The 22,079-nt window shown below is 26.1% G+C and overlaps 1 protein-coding gene across 5 annotated transcripts in view; it reads left to right on the top strand.

Moving 5' to 3' along the window:
* Positions 1-22,079, top strand: part of LOC115695813 (probable disease resistance protein At4g27220) — a 105,484-nt gene that overhangs the window by 6,471 nt on the left and 76,934 nt on the right. For 4 of the 5 annotated variants that reach the window (XM_061116974.1, XM_061116977.1, XM_061116976.1 and 1 more), the window contains exons 5-8: positions 629-3,469; positions 5,699-6,169; positions 19,259-19,693; positions 20,068-20,460. In XM_061116974.1, the coding sequence (XP_060972957.1) occupies positions 671-3,469; positions 5,699-6,169; positions 19,259-19,693; positions 20,068-20,460 (4,098 nt within the window). In that variant the 5' untranslated portion in view covers positions 629-670. The remainder of the gene's footprint in view (positions 1-628; positions 3,470-5,698; positions 6,170-19,258; positions 19,694-20,067; positions 20,461-22,079) is intronic. The other variant, XM_061116975.1, reaches the window with a different exon arrangement.

The following is a 22,079-nucleotide window of genomic DNA, read 5'->3' as shown; positions in this document are numbered from 1 at the left end:
TTTTGAAAAGAGACAATTTGCTCCCAAATCGTGTCAGCCAAATCAATTTTTGTACTAGTAGAAATTTTGTACAAAAAGAAAGCAAGTTCATAGTGATTTTTCCGGTAACAATGCCAATTTCGACGAATTTTTTGGCTCCGGCAGCAACTCCGACGACTTTTTCGGCATCGACCGCTACTCCAGCGACTTTTTCAGCACCGACAGCAAACTCCGGTGACTTTTTTGGCATCAATGACAAACAAAACTTCCTAAACAAATGAAAACATTAAATATGGGATTTGAAAACCTAATTACATATATATGACATATCAAATACCATAAAAAGACCTAAAAACAAAAAATATCATATAAATTAGTCAAATTTAAATGTGTCATATTTATCATAAGAACTTTTAAAATCCCAGTAAGTGTAATTGCCATAATATTTTTGCGTGTTAGAGTAGAATACTATAATTTGATGCAACTTTTACTTCTCCCATTACGTTTTTTTTTATCCAAACATGAATTCATTTGAGAACACTTTCATAGAAATATGTTCACAAATCTTATCAGTAATGTTTAAACTTGGTTTTATTTTGGCATTTTATTAGAAAAGATTAGCTAAATATATATAGTTTTTGTTAATCAGGAAAACAAAGAAATAAAGAAAGAAGCAAACAAGTGTAGGGTGATGGGCGAGCCTGTTACAACGATTTGCACGACGGTTGTGGCCGAATTAATCAAAGATCAAATCTATTGGTGCGTGAGACATGTGAATCGACTTTGTCACTGTGCAACTCACAGAAGGCATGTAAAGACACTGAATGAACAGCTAGAAGAACTGGAGAAATACAGAAATGAATTGTCAAGGGATGTTGAGTCGAAGAAACAAAAACTAGAACAAATTCACAAAGAGGTTACCGATTGGCTCCATGAAACAGAGAATAATATCTTTGAAAAGCGTGAAGAGGCAGAGCGTGCAAGCCAAAACTTTTGCTATTTCACATTCCATCCAAAAGCAACGATTGATGAGGACACCTTTCTACAGATCAAAAATAAAATAGATGACTTGATCAGACGTTACAAGGATTTTGATGGCCGATATTCTTATCCTAATAATTATTTTGACAAAGATTACATGTCTTTTGAGGGAAGAAGAAGAATTTCAGAAGATGTAATGAATGCACTCAAAGATCCCACTGTTCAGATGATTGGGCTGTGTGGAATGGGCGGCATCGGCAAGACCACACTTGTAAAAGCAATAGCTCGACAAGCAAAAGAAGTGAATCTGTTTGATAAGGTGATGGATAGTGTTGTTTCTCAAACTCCTGATTTTTCAAAAATTCAATGTGAAATAGCAAATCATCTTGGTTTTAAATTCGACACTGTTGAGACCGAACCCATAAAAGCAGATAAGCTTCGAAGAGAGTTAAGTAAACAAGTGAAGGTTTTGATTATTTTTGATGATATTTGGAAGGAAATAAATCTGTTTGAAATTGGAATACATTTTAATGATGATCAAAATGGATGCAAGATTTTATTCACTTCAAGACGTCAAGGTTTATACGTTTCTACTTCTACAAGTGAGTTTGCTCTCAGTCTTTTGAAAGAGGGTGAAGCAAAGGAGTTATTTCACAGAGTTGTTGGCGAAACACTTGATGAAGAACGCGAAGACCTCTCAAAGGAATTGGTTTCAAAATGTGGAGGACTTCCGCTTATTATTAATGTAGTTGCATCTGCATTAAGAAGAAAACCTGCATATAGATGGAGGACTTTCTTAGAAAAAATGAAAATAGCAGACCCGGAAAATGTTGGTGATGAAGTGAAGTTAGTGTTTCAACGTATAAAGCTTAGCTACCAATTTTTGGATAGCGAGGAGGCCAAATCACTACTATTGCTTTGCACTATATTTTCAGAAGATCAACTCATATCTGATGATGATTTGTTAATGTACAGTGTGGGTTGGCCCTTGTTAAAGCATGGCAACACATTGCAGAATGCAAGAGACAATCTGCACACCCTAATAGATACATTGAGAGAAAATTATCTATTGTTGCCTAGTGATGTAAGAAGAAATCACATTCGATATCACCGGGTCAAAGTTCATGATGTAGTCCGTGATGCTCTCAAATCAGTTGCCTCGGAAAGGAATTGGTTTCCTCTGTCTAAGTATGCAAAGAATGGAGAATTGCCTAAAGGTGACCTCAAAGATGATGTTGCAACTTCGTTGCATAATGATTTTACCAAGATGTTTCCTGACAAATTGGCATGCCCAAATCTTGTTTCATTCATTGATGATGACTTTAACGATGAAAAATGTATTTTGGATGGCTTTTTTGAAGACACAAAAATGCTAAAAGTTCTGAAGTTGTATCGTGTTGATCTGTGCTCACCACCTTCATCCTTTAGTTGTCTATTTCAGAGTCTCGAAACTCTTTGTCTAAACAATTGTGACTTAGAAGACACAACATTTCTCGGAAGTTTCAAGAAATTAAAATGTCTAGATCTTTCAGAGTCTAGATTTAAAACATTGTCAAAACAGGTGGGTCAGCTAACTCATCTACAATTGTTAAATTTAGATTTTTGTGGAGATCTCAAAGTGATTGAACCTAATGTTATCTCAAGCTTGATAAATTTAGAAGAGCTGTACATGAGACGTGTGAAGATAGCATGGGAGGTTATAAAAGTCAGCAGTGAAAGAAGTAATGTCAGTCTTGCAGAGCTAAAGAATTTGCCCCGGCTGAACACATTATATTTGGAATTCCAAAATGATACTTGTTTGTCAAAAGATTTCATCTCTAGAAACATGAAGGGGTATCAAATAATTGTAGGTAGTGAACCTGACTTTTACTTTTGTTACAACTTCTTCGAATCATATCCAAGAGCCTTCATGTTGGAGCTTCACAATGCTAATTTGATAAAAGAATGTGGTTTTGATAAGCTTATGAAAGAATGCCAAGCATTGCGGCTTAGTGGATGTGAAGATGTCACCATTGATATTTACGTATCAAATGCTGATGGTTTCCCTGAATTAGAGGTCTTTGAATTACATGATGCTTCTAATGTTAGATACTTGATGGAGTGCAATCATCCTGTTTTTCAAAACTTGAAGAATTTGAAACTCGCAAGACTGCCAAACCTGCAAAAGATGTATGCTGGAGAATTGGTAGCAGGCTCATTTAGTAAATTAAAAGATGTGAAAGTAAGTGAATGTCACACACTGAAAAGTCTGTTTCCAGTCTCAAATATTGTTGGACAGCTTGAAGAAATGGAAGTAGAGTCTTGTGATATGATGGAGAACATTGTTTTCCATAGAAGAGAAAATGGCACCCACCAGAAGTTTGAGTTTCTCAAACTACAGAAATTGGTTCTAAAAAGATTACCAAAATTAATTCAATTCTGTAAGGTTGAGTGGGATCAAAATTTGGCTACTTCATCATCATTAGATTCGTCACCAAGCACCACTATATTCCCATTTTTTATGGAAGAGGTACGTTTCTTCTTTCAATTAATAATACTATTATATATCTTTTCAACTAATTTAAATAAAATTTTATTTTCAGAGATATAGTTTGGTTGAATATGGAATTATTATTTTTATTTTTTTTATGAAATTAACGAATGCTCTATTTCAAATGCGGTTGATGATAATTATGTAAAACACTGCTCATCCATAGAAACAAAAATAAAAAAGTGCAAAAGAGAAAAAAGAAAAAAAAGAAAGAAATAGAGATTTAGGGTTTTATTGTCCAAAAGATAATAGGGGAAAAAAGAGAGAATAGAGCCAAAAATTATACGATGATGATTATAGGTTATTTTTATGATTTTTTTATAATTAAATTTTTATATATATATATATTTATAGTCGTATTTTTTCTTAGTTTTACTATTTTTTCAAAAAAATACAAATTTTATATAAAAAATATATTTACTCAAAAAAAAAAAAAAAGAGTGTAAGACTAAGAACACAAAAGTAACTAAAAAAAGGGATTTTTTATTGGTTTTTAAAGTACAAGTTTGCTAATATATGTGTATATTTAAAAAAGTTATTTTATGGGAAAATTTTAGAATAAAGTTAAAAAAAAAATGAGAGAGATAGAATAAGGTACCTGGTTACCTCTTTATGGCAATTTGTTATCCTTACTTGATTTTTATATATTTTTTAGGGGAGTTCTATTTACACTCGATAAGATGATAAATACACTAAATTATTAAAAAAAAATATAAACTTAAATAATTTTTTAAAATTATTCTTAATATTTTTTTTTTAAACTTTTTTCCTCGTAGTGTTTTATATTAATTTCAATAATTATTTTGATTTTTTTTTTATAATTTTTTCTATCTCATGTATATACATTTTTTATTTTTTTAAGAAAATTTTATATAATTTTTTATTTTTTTTTTGGTCATAATATTAAACATTTATATAATTTATTTTTATTTGATAAGTATATTTTTTAAGAATATGAATTGAAAGAAGAGTTAAAAAAATTTAGTACAATTAAAGACATAAATTTTATATAAAATAAAAATTATTAAAATGGGGTGCCTTTAGAAATTTTGGGGGTGTAATTAAAATTTTCCTATTTTTTTTTTTAACTTTTTCTTCAATTTTCCCATAAATAACCTTTTTGAAAAAAAAAAAAAAAGCCATATTTTTGCACAAAAAGTATAAAAACTTATAATATTTATACTTTCCTCTAAAAATAACAAAACATCAACTAAATTACATCAAATAAAAAAGGGAAAATATAATTTTAGATCATTTATTTTGTAAAAGTTATAAATTCAACCATTTGTTTTGTTAAATAATAATTTAAACTTTGTATTTTTTAAAATTGTACAATATAATACGTTGAGTTAATTTTTTTATTAAAATAAAACTTGATAATACCTTACCTAAAGCCTAAAGGTGTTATGACCAAAATGTTTATATTTTTTGATTTGTTTGTATTAAGACTTGGCTTTAGGTTGGTTATATCAAAAGAGAAAAATTGATGAAAAATTGAATTCATAATATTATTTTGAAAAATATAAAATTTAATTTATTTTTTAACAAAATAGAATGTTCAATTAATAATTTTGGCAATACACAAGACCAAAATTGTATCTACCCATAAAAAAACAACATATACCCAAATTGTACTCTTAAGGAATAAACTACGAAACAACAAAATAATAACATAAAGCAAAATAAAAACAATAAGACATCAAATTTGTGTTATTCCAATTCAAAAAATAACAAATCAAAAAGGCAACGAGACATTTAACTCTAATTGTATTAATAAGAAACAAAAATATAATAATGCAAAAGCAACAAGTCATTCACTTCAAATTGTATTAATCCAAAATAAACTAAAAGAAAAAAAAACCCAATAAAGAGTACTAGACATTCACCTATGAAACTTCAAAAAAATACAAAAACAATCTCAAAAGAACAACTAAGTTTAAAAACAACTAAAAATTACTTATAAATCAACTCAATACATTAAAAAATATACTCAATTAGAAATTAATGTATTGCAATATGATATTAAAAAAATACTACTAATTCAAAATAAATTAGACATCTACCTATTACATTCCTAAAATAAACTAAAACAATATACCAACATATACTGATATACATAAAATCAACTTGTACTACTAGGAACTAATTACCTAATTTATCTTTATTTTTTTCCCTTTTTATGAAGTTGATTAGACTTTTATTTTGTAGGTGGTAGCATTTCCTATTTTGGAGCAATTACGTTTGAGTTCGCTTGATTGTGTAGAGATGATTTGGCAAGATCAAGTCCAAGAAGTTTCATACATGCAGAATTTAAAAGATTTACATGTTGAGAAGTGTCACAAGTTAAAATATCTTTTTTCTTCTATTGTGGCGAGAAGTTTGGCTCAACTTAAAACTCTAAAGGTAGAAGAGTGTGAGAATATGCAAGAGATTATAGTCATAAAAGAAGCAGGAAATGAAGAAGGAAGTTCCATGGAGACTATTTGTTTCCCTAAACTAGAGGAGGTCAATCTTTCTTCTCTTTCAAACGTCAAAACTTTCAGTGGTGGAAAGCGTTTGGCAATCAAATGTCCATCCTTGAAGAGATTGAAAATAAAGAAATGCCCAAAACTGAAGACATTCCACAAAAGTTGCAGCAATGAAATTGAAGCAGCAGAAGAGCGTTTGTTCAATGAAAAGGTACACTTTACATTTTATTTTCAATTTGTTTTTGATGCATGTCCTATTTCAAATGTGGTCGCATCGACAATAATTATGCAAACACTACTCATCCGAAAGAGAAAAGTGCAAAACATAAGAGCAGAAAAAAAAAAGTTTATGATTTATTGCAAAAGATAATAGCAAAAAATTACTTACAAACGATAATATAATACTAAAATACATTGATAAGCTTATAATAATAACTCTTACAGTAGATCAAGTACTTTTGTATTGTAATGTGTTTTAGAAACCTATCTAATGAGGAACTAGTCAAGTGATAAAAGTTGGCGCAAGAATTGGGTAAAGTTTTATGGAAAATGAATTAGTCATCAAAAAATTTATGTATGGCCATGCCATGAATAATATTGAATATTTGTTAAAACAAAAATTCTGTTTTCTGCACAAATTATACACTAAAGTAAGAGTTTTTTTTTTTAAAAAAATGTCATATACCTATTAAAAAAGCTACATGGCAATGCTCCTCTTCATCATAAAGTTGAATTGTAAAACATTGAAACTTCTATATTGATGTCACTTAAAATAAATTTTTTATATTACTAATATCTTACATAATTCAAAGAGTATTTTTATAAGATGTACACTTGAATCAATGTTTTCAAACAAGGCTTCCTCAAAAAGCCTTTTTTGTACTATATTTAGGACAATAGAGATAGTATATCTTTTGCTTCAACTATAACGTGGTCTTTTGAAATAATAATAATAATAATAATAATAATAATAATAATAATAATAATAATAATAATAATAATAATAATAATAATAATAAGGTGGTAGGTCTGGACTATGACTATCTTTGTGATGCAAGTCATCAATTAAGGAATATTTCACAAATACTCAAAAAAATCAAAAAATTACAAATTTATGGTTCGACGGAAGTTTAAATATTCTACAGTTTTTATAATTTTATTTATAGAAAATATGATATTTTGATATATTTTTATGTTGTTCTCTTATTTATTTGTTGTTGGTTTTTTGTTATTTGTATGTTTTTTTTTATTATTATTTTGATGTTGTTTAGATATTATTTTCTTGTTACTTTTATGTAGCTTTCTTATTATTTTTATAGAACACTCTAAAAATGTAAAAAAAATCTTTGAACGTAAAAAATATAAAAAATTTACAAAAATAGTGGTTTATATAATTATTCCCATTAATTACTTTGAAAATCTAGGTTTTGAAGAACATCAATATTTTTTGTGTTAGTTTAGCTTTGTGTGAATGACTGTTAGTTTTTAAGATTTTGATCGAGGTTTGTAATTTTATTTATCTTGAGACAAAGATGAAGAAGAAGTGCTCAAAAAAATGTTATTTTTATTAGTTAAATATTTAATTTTTTTAAGAATTTTAACATATTTTCCTATTAAGTTAAATTAAGAAATTTTATTTTTATTTTTTAAAAAAAATTAAACTTATTTAGCACATGACCTAATAATATGTCGGCATATGTCTCCTAACAAGCATTTAACGGCCTTAACTAGCAGCTAACAGTCAAAGGGCACTGCTCCAACAAACTCGTGACCAAAAGGACTATCGCCACTAGGGGTGTGCATAAATCGATCCAATCCAATGAGAACCAATAGATCCAATTATAACTGACCGCCAAACATTTGATATCCAATTATGATCGGATCGGATTGGATGTTATTTTTAAATATCCAATTGGATCGGATCGGATGGTGGATGAGGTGTCCAAAAATCTAATACATCCAACATCCAATCGAACTAATTAATATTTTTATTTAGTTTGAATGAGTAATTAGATTTTAGATTGTTATACGTAAAATCTATATGTATATATGAAATTCAACATTAAAATTTACTCTTTTTTCTTTGATTGGATGGATCCAGTCCAATCCAATACATATTGGATCTAAAATATTAGATGAATCCGATCCGATATAAAAAATACTAAGTCTAAATATTAGATAAACCTAAATTAAACCAATAAATGTATATGAGATACATTCATTGGATAGAACCGATCTAATTCAACATCCAATGGATGTTGGATCGATTGGATAACCGAAATTAATTGGATCGGATCAGATGGTAAAATCTAACATCCAATATATAATTGAATCGGATCTGGATAGGCATAAAAATATTGGATGTCATCCAATAATTACCCCTAATCACCACCTTTTAAATATTATCAAATGGATTTTGCCGCAGCAAATAACCCTAAAATATTATCACTTTTTGTATAAATAAAATTACTTTTTTTAATAAATAAATAAATTACCCTTTATAATTATGCACAAGCACATATAAATTTAATTGATATATTTATGATACAATGTTATTCTAAACATTTATTATACATATAAACTATAATTGATTAAGTAAAACAAATAATAACGTTAAACATTAAAAACATCATAATACAAGAATTATAAATAACCAAATAAATAAAAATTGTCATAGAGTCTTTAACCATCTCAAGTGAAAAATATAAAATTGTGCTATATTTAGTAATAATTAAAAAGACTAAATTACATAACGTAATACAAAATTTTATATTTGATTACCCTTCAGCATATAAATAATAATGTTATTATTAATTTTATTACTATAAATAGTCAATTATTTATTATTACAACTACATAATTATAACACAATACAAATTATATAAAAGTAAAATATTTATTGTGATGTAATTTTGAATCATGTGCTTTATTTTATTGTGTAAAATTTGACACAATTTTTACTTCGTACTAAATTTGGCACATAATTATTAAAACAAACTTTTGGAAAATTGAGTTATATTTTAACAATACATTACCAATTAGATGCTCTTACAATACAATTTAATAAATTCTAAACAATTATTTGGAAGGAAATACACTTTCACCATTTAATTTTTTACTTCACAAATATTTGGTTGGAGATGACATTGAGAACATGTATGTTTAGTTGGAATAATGGAATGGAAATAATTTTAATTTCATTCCAGTCTTTTGTGTAGTTGCATTTTGAAACATTAGAATTTTTTTTTTTTACTATTTTGTTAAAATGACTATTCTTTTTAAAATGGCAAAAAAAATGCACTCCAAAATTCCATATTGAACCAAGAACCTACTAAGCTATAACTCCATGATAGAGTTTTGATAATCAAATAAATTTTATTTAGTGTGATTAAATCTATAAAAAAAATTACATATTAAAAAAAATTTAATTATTTTTTTGTCAATTTATATAATTAATAAATTTTATTTCATTATATATATTTTCGTTTTCATTCTTATTTTCATTAATGTCAACAAAAAAATTGTTTAATTTTTAGCAGTACAAGCGGAGTGGTTTAGTTACTCTAGTACATGTAAACTATTTTTAAATTTTAAAATATTGAATCCCAAATTGCTAAAAAAGAAGTATAAGAATATAATATCATCATAAGTAAAATTAAGATTAGTGCATTGACTAAATTCATAATAACGTGAATGTTTTTTTTTTAAAAAAAAAATTAATTAAGCCATATTTCTACTAGTATTTGATATTTTTTTTTATCTCTTCTCCAAGATAGCATTTTCTATGTTTAGCCTTTTTTTTTTATTTGCCTAGAGTTATTGTTTGTAATTCATTTTAGCCAAAAAAAAAAAAAAAAAAAAAATCAATAGCTAAATGTATAAACTTATTTTTCAGAAAAGAAAATTAATTAAACTAGCAGTGTTCATAGAATGCCTAATTCATGAATCCAATCCACATGATCAAATTTATTCCATTCCGCAAAGTGCATATATCTACACTTGTGCGGATCAGATGTTAATTCATATGTAAAAGTAATCGATCTAATCTAATCTGCAGATATTTATATATAATTTTATGAATTATATATACAATAAATATTTTAATTAAAAAATTGTACTTTAAAAAACATCTAATACATATGATACAAATATATTTAAAAATTTAATAGATCAAATGTATATTTTATTTTTATCTTTAAACAAATATAATCCAAAATAAAATTAAATATTTAGTTATACATATACTTTTGTTCTTCTTCCTTTTAATTTGTTTTTTTTTTAATTTTAATTTGTTGTTGGAGACATAAGAATACAATATAATAATTTGATTTATTTTGTTGTTAGTAATATGAAAAAAAAAAGTTATTTTTTCATAATTATTATTAAATAATTCAATATTAAAAAATAACCGATTTAAAATATTTGATCCAATCCGCACTTTTGTAGATTGAATTTGAGTTATTATGCGGATTAGATTGGATTCAAGATATGAAATCCGCACTTAGTGCCGATCGGATGCACTATGAAAAAAATAGTGCAAAATAGATTGGATAAACACCCCTAATTTAAACTCTTTAGATAATTATTATATAAATGTCTATTTTCAAACTTCTTTCCAAGTGTTGGAATATTATTAAAAAAAAAATGTAAGTAAATTAAAAATTATGTAAATTATTATTATAATTTTATAAATAGTTTTTTCAAAAGTCAATTTATTTGCTAGAAATATTTCTCTTCTCTCAAAATGACTTTTAAATAAAAAAAATAATTACTTTTATTTTTAATTCAATACACCCCTAAAAGGACTTTCTTAATATTTATGAAAGTTAAAAAAAGCTTATAGAATCCAATTCAAACAGAGTCAATGTTAAATTTTTTTTTTTTTTGAAAAATGCGTTTATAAATAAAATTGAAGTTAGACCTCATGGTCATTACAAAAGATATTAACAGTTATAGTAGATATGTCTATGATGCCCGTGACATTGTTGGCAAACGCCCATTTGGCCACATTATGGGCCGCGAAGTTACAGTTTCTAGCTATAGAAGAAAAATTACAATTAGTCATAAAAGCAGAGAGGAGTTTGCAGGGCACACATAGTTCTCAATCCCCCAAATAGGGTTATCTCCTTTTAGGTTCTTGATTACAATCTCTGAATTACTCTCCACCAAAACAAAAGGAAGATGCAAACAAATCTGGATAAACTGAAAATATATCAGAAAACCAAACCCCTAATTGATAATTATTATATAAATGTCTATTTTCAAACTTTTTTCCAAGTGTTCGAATATTATTAAAAAAAAAATCTTAGTAAATTAAAAATTATGTAATTTATTATTATAATTTTATAAATAGTTTTTTCAAAAGTCAATTTATTTGCTAAAATATTTCGCTTCACTCAAAATGACTTCTAAATTAAAAAAAAAAAATGACTTTTATTTTTAATCCAATACAACCCCTGTAAGGACTTTCTTAATATTTATGAAAGTTAAAAAAAGCTTATAGAATCTAACTCAAAGAGAGTCAATGTCCAATTGAACAACTTAACTTAAAATTGATCAAAATTCGAAACCTTTACTTGATTAGTCAACTATTCTCGTCAAACTATTTTCCAGCAAAACCACACCCGAGTACACCTTCACTTCTGAGTTTCTAAATCTCTCTCTAAATGATCTTTGTCATGAATGTAAAATGCTAACCTAAACAACATCTTTGTATTCTCAGCTTAATTATATTTTCTGATAATTTTAGGAAAAAACAAATGTTCACACTGAAATAAAATTATATTTTAGAATGCTTTGATTTGTCTTTATTCCTTTGTTTTTGGTTGATTTTATATATTATCCATTTAGTGTGACTATTCAATGGTTACATTTTTATTTTGTAACGGTTACATTTTTTTAACCTGTAATAGCAAGTTACCAATAGGTAAAAATTCTTTTTTTAGAATTAATAAATATTTAACAAGACTTCTTTTAGCAATTAATATTTATAAAGAAGAAAACGTCGGGGAGGGAGGTGGACGATCTCCAATTTTGGATTTTCTGGCGAGGGTTTTCTGGTCTGAAATGGCGATTTCAGGTTATGTAAGTTTGGAGAAGACAAAGCAGCTACAAAATAATAGGAAATAAAAATGTCCTCGGTAAAACTAATATCGAGGACATGTCCTCGGTACAGAAACTTAACACCAAAAAAAATCGCGAATGTTTCCCGCTAGTGCGAAAATACCAATAACGATGACAAGTCCTCGGTATAGATGTCCTCGTTAGAGACCCAGTTTCTTGTAGTGATATAAATCCCTACTATAATTATTTTAACAGTTAAACCATTTAATTATAATATTTACAATGAAATTTTATTTTTATTTTTACAAAAATTAGATTTCTTTTTACACAGATTAGAATTTTCTTTATGTATAATAAATTTTTAAATAATTAATTATTTTTAAATGATATTAAATTATTTTTTTACAACTAGAAAAACTAAGTGTGCGTTTTTCTATTTGAGTTTGTGATTGTTTCATTTTTTGGGAGAGCTTGATTTTATTTTTTGACACTGGTTTAGTTTTTTGAGTAAATGTCTCCTTATAAAAAAATGGAGGAGTTTAGCCTCTTTTTTTTTTTTTTTGAAAAATACATTCAACCTATTTTAATTTTGGGGAATTACCCCATATACTATTTTTTTTAACTTTTTTTTTCAAATTTACGGTTTGGGTTTTTAAAGTGGTTGCAGCGCTAGTTGCAGTAGGGGTTTCTGTACGATTTTTTGTTGCAATTTAGGTTGCAGCGCTAGTTGCAATAGGAGTTTCTATGTCTAATTCTGTAAAAAATACAAAAAAAACTGTTTTGAAGTGTAAAAATGAAAAAGCTCCTTTAATTTTTACTTTAAAATATTTAAATAAAAAACTAAATAATTAAGTGTTATAATTTTAAATTAAAGTTAAAGGTATAATAAAATTTTAATTATGAAATTATATGTGTATAATTTTAAATTATAAAGAGTTTTGCTATAAAATTTTTAATAATTTAAGGGCAAAAAAATTGTTAAAAGATTCTTTTTTAATAATAAATTATGAAAAATTAATTAATAATTATAATTAATTTAATTTTATAATATAATTAATCTTCATTAAAGTTTTATAAGAAAATAAATTATTAAGTGACTATTAGGTTATTATTATAAAATAATATAATATAATATAAAGTAGATGAGAAGGAAGAAGAAGAAGATGAAGAGAGAAAGAGAAATTGAATGAGAATTTCTGAGTTGTTTATTCCAATGGGGTGAACCCCTATTTATACAAATACAAGAGTGAGATATTAAGAAACTAAGAAAAAGGGAAACTAAGAAAAAGATGAATGTTGATTACAATTAATGGTAATAAATAAAAGATTTGGACATCCACATAATTAATAATATTTATAATACTCCCCCTTGGATGTCCATAATAACTGCCTTATTAAAAATCTTGCTGAAAACTTGATCAAAGGAAAAAGAGTATAGTGTAAACTAACTCCCCCTCATTTAAGCATTTGTGGAGATCTTCTAATCGACGAATTTCGATCTTATCTGCCGTCTTCTCAAATGTTGATGTTGGTAATAACTTTGTGAATAAGTTTACAAGATTGACACTTGATTAAATATGTTGAACACCAATATGTATTTTCTTGAAGCGTATAAAGAAGAATTTCGTGAAATGTGTTCTAACTCTATCTCCTTCAATGTACCATCCTTTTAGTTGAGCGATGCAAGCAATATTATCCATAGAGAATTGCTTAGGTTGATACTTCTTTATTGAGTGCAATCCATATGTTTCCCGAATATACTATGTCAATGATCTCACTCACACACATTTTCTACTTGCTTCATAAAATGCAAGTATGTTAATATGATTTATAGTTGCCTCGTTAAAAACCTTGCCAGAAAAATCCAGTGGGACAAAATCTGAGCTAAGGAAAAAAAAGTACAATATATATATCATATTCATAACTATTTGCAAGTTGCCTCGTTAAAAAACCTTGCCAGGAAAACCGCAGTGGGACAAAACCTGAACTAAGGGGAAAAGAGTGCAACATAAATATGTCTCTCCCTCATGCACATATGATCCATAATTCTTTTGGTGATAATAGATTTCAAAAGATTATTGTTATCTTTTAAAATATCACCATATATAATCTTTGATCATATATTTTCTATAACTCTTACAGAGTATGTATGGACTTCTAAATTATAGATGAGGGGTTCGTGGAACATTAGTCTTTATCCAACTAATTGTATCATTCATGTGTATATACAATCTTGTTCATACTAAAATTTAACATTTCAAGTAGATATGAACATAACACATTAATGATAATATAAATTTTCATTTGTGACAATGATGGTACTCCAAAACCATATATTTGTTCCATCTTGTTGTATGATCTTAATTTCCATATGAAATGATCATATATCTATAATTCTTGATACATATGAAGTACTTCAGGACTTCAATACTAATGAACAAACTTTATACATTTAATATTTCTCGATATACAAAAGAAATAAAAGTTTGTTTTGCAATTAATCAAAAACTCTTCAAGAGTCTATTACAACATATAATTTACGTATTTATACTGCATAGACAACCATACGTATTTTTCAAACAATAATTTACTTACATGTCTTTATTTCATACAAAGATCTTTGTCATATAGTGCGCGCGACTTAGAATTTATATCACTTAAGACATGTATAAAATTCTTCTAGAATTTTTAGATAAGGCTTATTTCAAATTCTCACTATATTAGGAGCTCCAAATAAATAATCTTTTGTTGCAACATTTATGTGACGCTTATAAATCCTCATAAAATATATTTCAGGCTATAATCAAATCATGATTATATTTTCTCAATATTTAAGCCTTACTTCAATCAATCTCATGTCTATGCAAACTTTGTACAACAATTCATTATGTACAAATACATATATTCAAATTTCTCATTAGAAATATTTATTTGCACACCCTACAGGTCTTACTTCACTTTATGTGAGTAAATTTACCTGGATTGCGTCATAATATTTTGGCCAAAAACAAAATATATGTCGATGATTCTCGACAAATCTAATACCATGATCCTTGCTATCTCATGTTAGTTTATTGCATATGCACACATTCAATATTTATTGTCGACAAAAATTATATGATAATTTCCTCCCATATTGACATAACTTATAGAGATCTCTTTAATTTATAGGTAGCTATATAGAATCACTTCACGGATTCAATTATGATCAAATGTGTTATGTCTAATTTCTTTTGGGAGTCTCTTCTAGAGTATCGTTTACATCACGGTTATCATTTTTAAATCATCAATACTTTATAACATTAAGGTATCTCCATGAGTACCTCTAGATTTAACAACTTCAGGGCAAATCAAATGAACATTTACTAACAATTTGTTCATTTACGCTTCAGGCGTTTTCAACTCATTCTAACTCAACTTTGAATAATATTGATTTGCAGTTGGTATATATCATTTTGAACTATATCGTTCTTATATACTTTGTGCAAGGATCATTTTTCAAAAATTATCATCGATCCCAACTGCTTCTCTCCCCCTGATCGAGAGAATTTTTAAAAATTGTGATATCTAATAATATTAATACACTTGTAGGGATTTCAATATATCACAATGAATCAATATTTATTTAAACCCATATATACTATATGACATTGAACTTCAAGTTCAATAAACTTCAGGTTCAAGTTCAATACTTATGAACTTAATTCATTTCTAAGAATGAGTCACACGTGTATAATAAGAAATACATAAATTTACACATTTTGTAAATGCATGATCATAAAATCTTATCACATCGATAAGAAACTATGCAATAAAAATCTAACAATGGCTCAAGATTGTTAAAGAAATATAATTTAAATATTTTTTATGTGCAAATATATGCCTATTCTTCTTTTGAGCCTTATAAATTAATAATGAGAAGAATCTTCTGGTTCTTCAACAAAATTTAGTCAAATCCTTTGACAATTTATTGCATATGATTGATCATGTCAAAATAATTCAATTCATGAACTTCAGGTTCACTATAATTTGTATTTCAATGAAACTTTCATAAGGTAATGTAAAATCACTACAACATAATCATTACAAGTTTCATTTTTATATACACGAATAATATAATTATATTATTCTCCAAAACATATACACTCTTCAGGAGTCACTATTATGTTTATCAAGCTTTATATTTCTTCAGGAATCACTATCATCAATTCAATGATGTCTATAATTTAAAAGATACATGACAATTTCATCATGTTATTGTAATGGTTAAATAGATATAACCATAATATATCATTTATTTTTCCTGGTATCTTTTTAACAAGTCGTCTAATTTATTAATAGACTATTCATTAGTCTAATTATCATGACTTGATATATTATATATTTAAATGTACAACCAGTACATACAATAAGCTATTTCTTATTACTTTCATAACTAGATAAAAGTTATACATCTAGGTACATACAAATATATTTTACTAGTACTCCAAGTAGCAATTGTATGTAAGACTTCTTCAGGAAGCTTTTCAAATAATCATTTTGTGATTCTTTATCACTTTGATTATATTGGATCACTAACAAATATTAGTAAATTATATATCCACTTTTGGGAATATGCAAACTGAATTATATAGTAACTATATATATACATATCCTGTGCCAACAATAGTTTGAAACTATTGATTTCAAGAAATAATAAAATATGTATATATTAATTTACTTCTGGCATTACCAATATATGTGAAATCTATATTCTTTGAAATAGAATTTCATGTCTATTCATTCTCTTTAGGTAATGATATTTAAATATTCTAAATGTACAATAAGTTTGTACAATTCACATTCTATTAAATAATCAAGTATACTTTTATCTTGATTATAAGTGTGTCCGTACTACAGGTACGCGACCACTATTATTCAATTCCACACATGATATATAGATTTCATGCACTTTGATTGTGTGTGGTATCTCATTTTTTGGTTGTTTCCAATTTCTTATGGAAATATTTGAGTAGCAAACAATGCCATTGATTATTTAAAATCATTACATTCACTTCGGGGAACGACGTTGAACAAGTAGAACATTATTATTAATTTCTTAAAAATTTATTACTTGTTCATATATAAAAAGAAATTACTCAGCAATTTCTTTAACAATATTTCAAAAAATATATGAATACAATTTTTGCATAATCTCCAAGATGTATGCAAAATTTGATCTTTAATATATGTCACATGCAATAATTTTCAACATTGCAAGTAATAACAGTGTATAATAACATGACTAATACAAACAATCTTTAAAAGTAGTTGACTTCAATTCGTATCATTTTCTGCAGGGAATGATGAACAATAAATACATGTCTCATGTATTTAAATAACATTAGTCATGCTCACTGTTATTCTTATACTTTGATGTTTCAATGCAATTTTCTTAATATTCTTTTTAGGTATTCAAAACCCACTATAAAATTGCATCAATAATAATCATTTTTAATGATTCTTTAGTTGTATTCACATAAATACAATCATATATTTTTTTTTTGACAAATATAAAACATTTACTTGAGGAAATGTTTGTCAAAATCTATATGGATATTAAATTACTTTTCATTGTCCTCAAAGAATACAAGAACATATATATAAATATGTATTCATCTCTTTCATTATATATCCATAAACTATATAATGAATATTACGTTTGCATAATCTTCAGGATATATGCAAGATTTTATTGAGGACGCATAATCATCAGGATATATGCAATATTTTATCGATGATGCATAATCTTCAGGATATATGCAATATTTTATCGATGATGCATAATCTTTAAGATATATGCAATATTTTATTGAGGATACATAATCTTCAGGATATATGTATAATTTATATAGATTTTCTTTATCATATCATAGGCAAACATATATTGTAAATATTATGAATGATAAGAACATAATATGTATATATATATGAATCAATAATAAATATATAAAAACATATACATACATATATAATATATATAGATATATATAGATAAAAAGAAAAAAGAAAACAAATGATTCTTGAAATTGTTTCAGTCAGATAAGTATATATATAAATATATATTTAATGTATCGTGACTTTGAAACAATTCAAGAATTTTAACAAAATACTTACATTGGGTCTTAGGCAGAGACTCATGCTTGAAGCTTGGGCAGAGACTCGTGCTGATAACGTATTATAAAATAATATAATATAATATAAAGTAGATGAGAAGAAAGAAGAAGAAGATGAAGAGCAAAAGAGAAAGTGAATGAGAATTTCTGAGTTGTTTATTCCAATGGGGTGAACCCCTATTTATACAAATACAAGAGTGAGATATTAAGAAACTAAGAAAAAGGGAAACTAAGAAAAAGATGAATGTTGATTACAATTAATGGTAATAAATAAAAGATTTGGACATCCACATAATTAATAATATTTATAACAGTTATAAGTTAATTATTATTTGTTTTTTATTTAATTTCCAAATTAATCACAATCATTCAATAATAATTTAGTGGCTAAAAAAAAAACATAACCATAATGGTTACATGTTTAATGTAACTATTAAAACCTCCTCCAACATATTTATAATGTTAGTAAATAAATTAGGATGTTAAGTTTTCATGTGATTTCAAGATATATTTATTATTATATATAATTTATTATACTGTATGTAGCTGTGGGTTAAATAAATTAATAAATAAAGAAGGATACTTGGCTGTTTTGTATTTAATACTTTCTTCCAAATAAATTCTCAAAAATTATTGTGAAAAAAAAAAAATCATTTTCTTTGACAAAAAAAAAAATACCATATTGATCAAAGTTTCTTTAAAAATGTCATACTTTGTGTATTACATAATTTTGCATTTACTCTCCACTCCCACCCAAGTAGATATTAAGATACATACATACCTTATTAATTATATAATACAGAACTAATGTTTGACTGCATTATTTATTGATTTTGTTTTACTTATATGTAATGTTCCTAACATTCTCATTTTACATGCTAAATATTTTTAAACAAACTTCAATTTTTTTTTTCTCAAAATGGAAATAAAATTAATTAGAGTTTAAAAGTGTTGTTTTTTTCTCTATCCTTTTCATATTCTTAATTAAAGAGTAATCCATAAATAAAATTTTATTTTCAAACATATAGTTGGTTGAATTTGACAAATTATTTATTTTTATCTTTTTCCTTCATATTTTGCAGGTGGTATCATTTCCTATTTTGGAGGAATTACAATTGTGGGGACTTGATTCTGTAGAGATGATTTGGGCAGATCAACCTCAAGAAGTATCATACATGCAGAATTTAAAAGATTTAACTATTTCTAGATGTCATAAGTTAAAGTATCTGTTTTCTTCTGCTGTGGCAAGAAGTTTCATTCAACTTACAAATCTAGCAGTGGGTGAGTGTAAGAATATGGAAGAGATTGTAGTGATAAAAGAAGGTGGAGAAGAAGAAGGTAGTTCCAATGACACCATTTCCTTCCCTAAACTACAGTACCTTGAGCTTGATGGTCTTGAAAACCTCAAAAGGTTCAGTGGCGGAAAGCATTTGGCAGTGGAATGTGAAGGATTAATGAAGAGAAGTTGTAGGAATGAATTTGAAGAAGCTAAATTACAACCTTTCTTCAATCAAAAGGTACGCTTTACATTTTATTTAGTTTCAATATGTGTCTGATGAGATGCATACCTTGTTTCAAAAGTGGTCAATAACACAATATGTTTTAGAAACCTAATTAATATAAGTGACAAAATAAATATATATTCTTTTTAAGTTTTTTATGATGCATGATTGTTGTTAATAATTTGAAAGGGAAACGAATCATCACTAAACATAAATAAATCTTTATATAATATCTTTATATAAATCTTTATATAAGAGTAAAGTTTGATATTGATTTTTTTTTTCAATACTTCAGGGTATATATCCTCTACTTAATTTAAAATATAATATTGTTTGCTGAATATATATGCAAAAATTTCACACAATTATATATTTTTTCTCTTTTGTAGATATCATTTCCTATGTTGGAGAAATTAGAATTGAGTTCACTTGATTCTGTAGAGATGATTTGGGCAGATGAACTTGAAGAAGTATCTTACATGCAGAATTTAAAAGATTTAAATGTTGATTATTGTGGCAAGTTAAAGTATGTTTTTCCTTGTGCTATGGAAAGAAGATTGGTTCAACTTAGAAAACTGGTGGTATGTGGGTGTCATAATATGGAAGGGATTTTAGTGATAAAAGAAGGAGGAAGTGTGATGGAGGAGCTTCACCTTATAAATCATCATCCAATGGCCTTGGAGAGATTGAATATAACAGACTGCCCAAAAGTAAAGATGATGAAGAGTTGGAGGAGTAGAGAAGTCGTAGAGGGTGAAGACCATACGTTCACTGAAAATAAGGTACACACCCTTTCATTTCATTTCATTTCATTTCTTTCAATTATATTTATTGCTATGTCATGCATCCATATAAATGTTCATTTTCAAATTGCTAAAATACATTAGATTTTACACTGACTTTTAAAATGTAGTCAAAGAGTTGACTCCTAGGAAAAAATATTTTAAAAAATGAATTAGGTCGTTCATTTTAGAAAAAAAAAAATGAATTACTGAAAATATATTTTTTTAAAAAAATGCTATATTTCGTACGTAGTCTTTTCCAAGTGCGATATCTAGATGTTTATTCATGATTGAGTTTCTATAGTGAAGGTATACAATAGTAAATGTAAATTAGAATTTTAAGTTTTCATATCATTTCAAAATTAATTTGTTATAGCTAGCTATGGTGCGATATTTAATTATCATAAATAGATTAATGTAATTAATGTTTGTAATATTATTTTGTAATATCTTATCCTTATATTTATTATATTAATGTTTTAAAAATTATTAATAATAAAATATTTTTAATAAAATTCAAAATAAAAAATTTCGTAAAATTAATTAAATAAATAATAAACAGTTTTATAAAATAAACAAGTTGAATATTTATTTATTAAAGAATAAATATTTATATTTTAGTATGAATTAAGCTTTTTTTTAAATAAAATACAATATCAAAATTATAAACATTAATATATATATATATAAATATAAATCAATGGTTAAAATTACTAAAAATAAACATGATACACGTAGAGTGACATAATAAACATATGTGAATATTATTATTTTGTTTAATAAATAGAAAACAAAATAAATATATATATATATACATACAAAGTATTTTATATTATTAGTATGTTATTATAATTGTAAACATAAAAACAGACATAGCCAATTTATAATAAAATAAATATATTTTCTTTCTATTATTTCTATATATTGATTATTTTCTAATGAGTTAGTGAATGAATTTTCCATTGAAATATAATTCTTACATCAAAAAATAAATAAACAAACATACTTTATAAACTCTAAATATTATTTAATTAGAAAATATAAACATGATACAATAAACAAAGAAATAGATAAATAATTTTTTATAAATATTATTATTTTTTAAAAATCACTAAAAAATAAACATGTCACACATATATAGACCGATATAATAAATATATGTGAATGTTATTATTTTGTTTATTAAATTAGTATGTTTAATTAATAGAAAATAAAATAAACACATATATACATACAATAGTATGAATACATTTATATTCAAATTATGTATTTATGTTTAAATTTAACAAGAATTATGGAATCTAAAAAAAAATATAAGATAGTCAATAATTATTACCATATATATCATAAAAAAATTGAAAAAAAGTTTCTAATTGTATATAAAAATGTATGAGAAAATGGTAATAAATTTTTTTACACATATTTTGTAATTAATTAAAATAATATATACAAAATTGTAAAATGCCCTTTATAATATATATATTTTTTTTTTTTGACAAAGTGATTAAAATCACTCATGAATTTATGACGCCCACGTCCGCCACCGGCGCTGGAACCTCCTCGAACCAGGATAGCTCATCGTCTAACCGCAGAGCATGCTTTGCCAACCATGGGCCGCT

The sequence above is a fragment of the Cannabis sativa genome, chromosome 6, assembly GCF_029168945.1.
Source record: "Cannabis sativa cultivar Pink pepper isolate KNU-18-1 chromosome 6, ASM2916894v1, whole genome shotgun sequence".
NCBI classification, from domain to species: domain Eukaryota; kingdom Viridiplantae; phylum Streptophyta; class Magnoliopsida; order Rosales; family Cannabaceae; genus Cannabis; species Cannabis sativa.
This window is presented reverse-complemented; position numbering and strand designations above follow the sequence as displayed.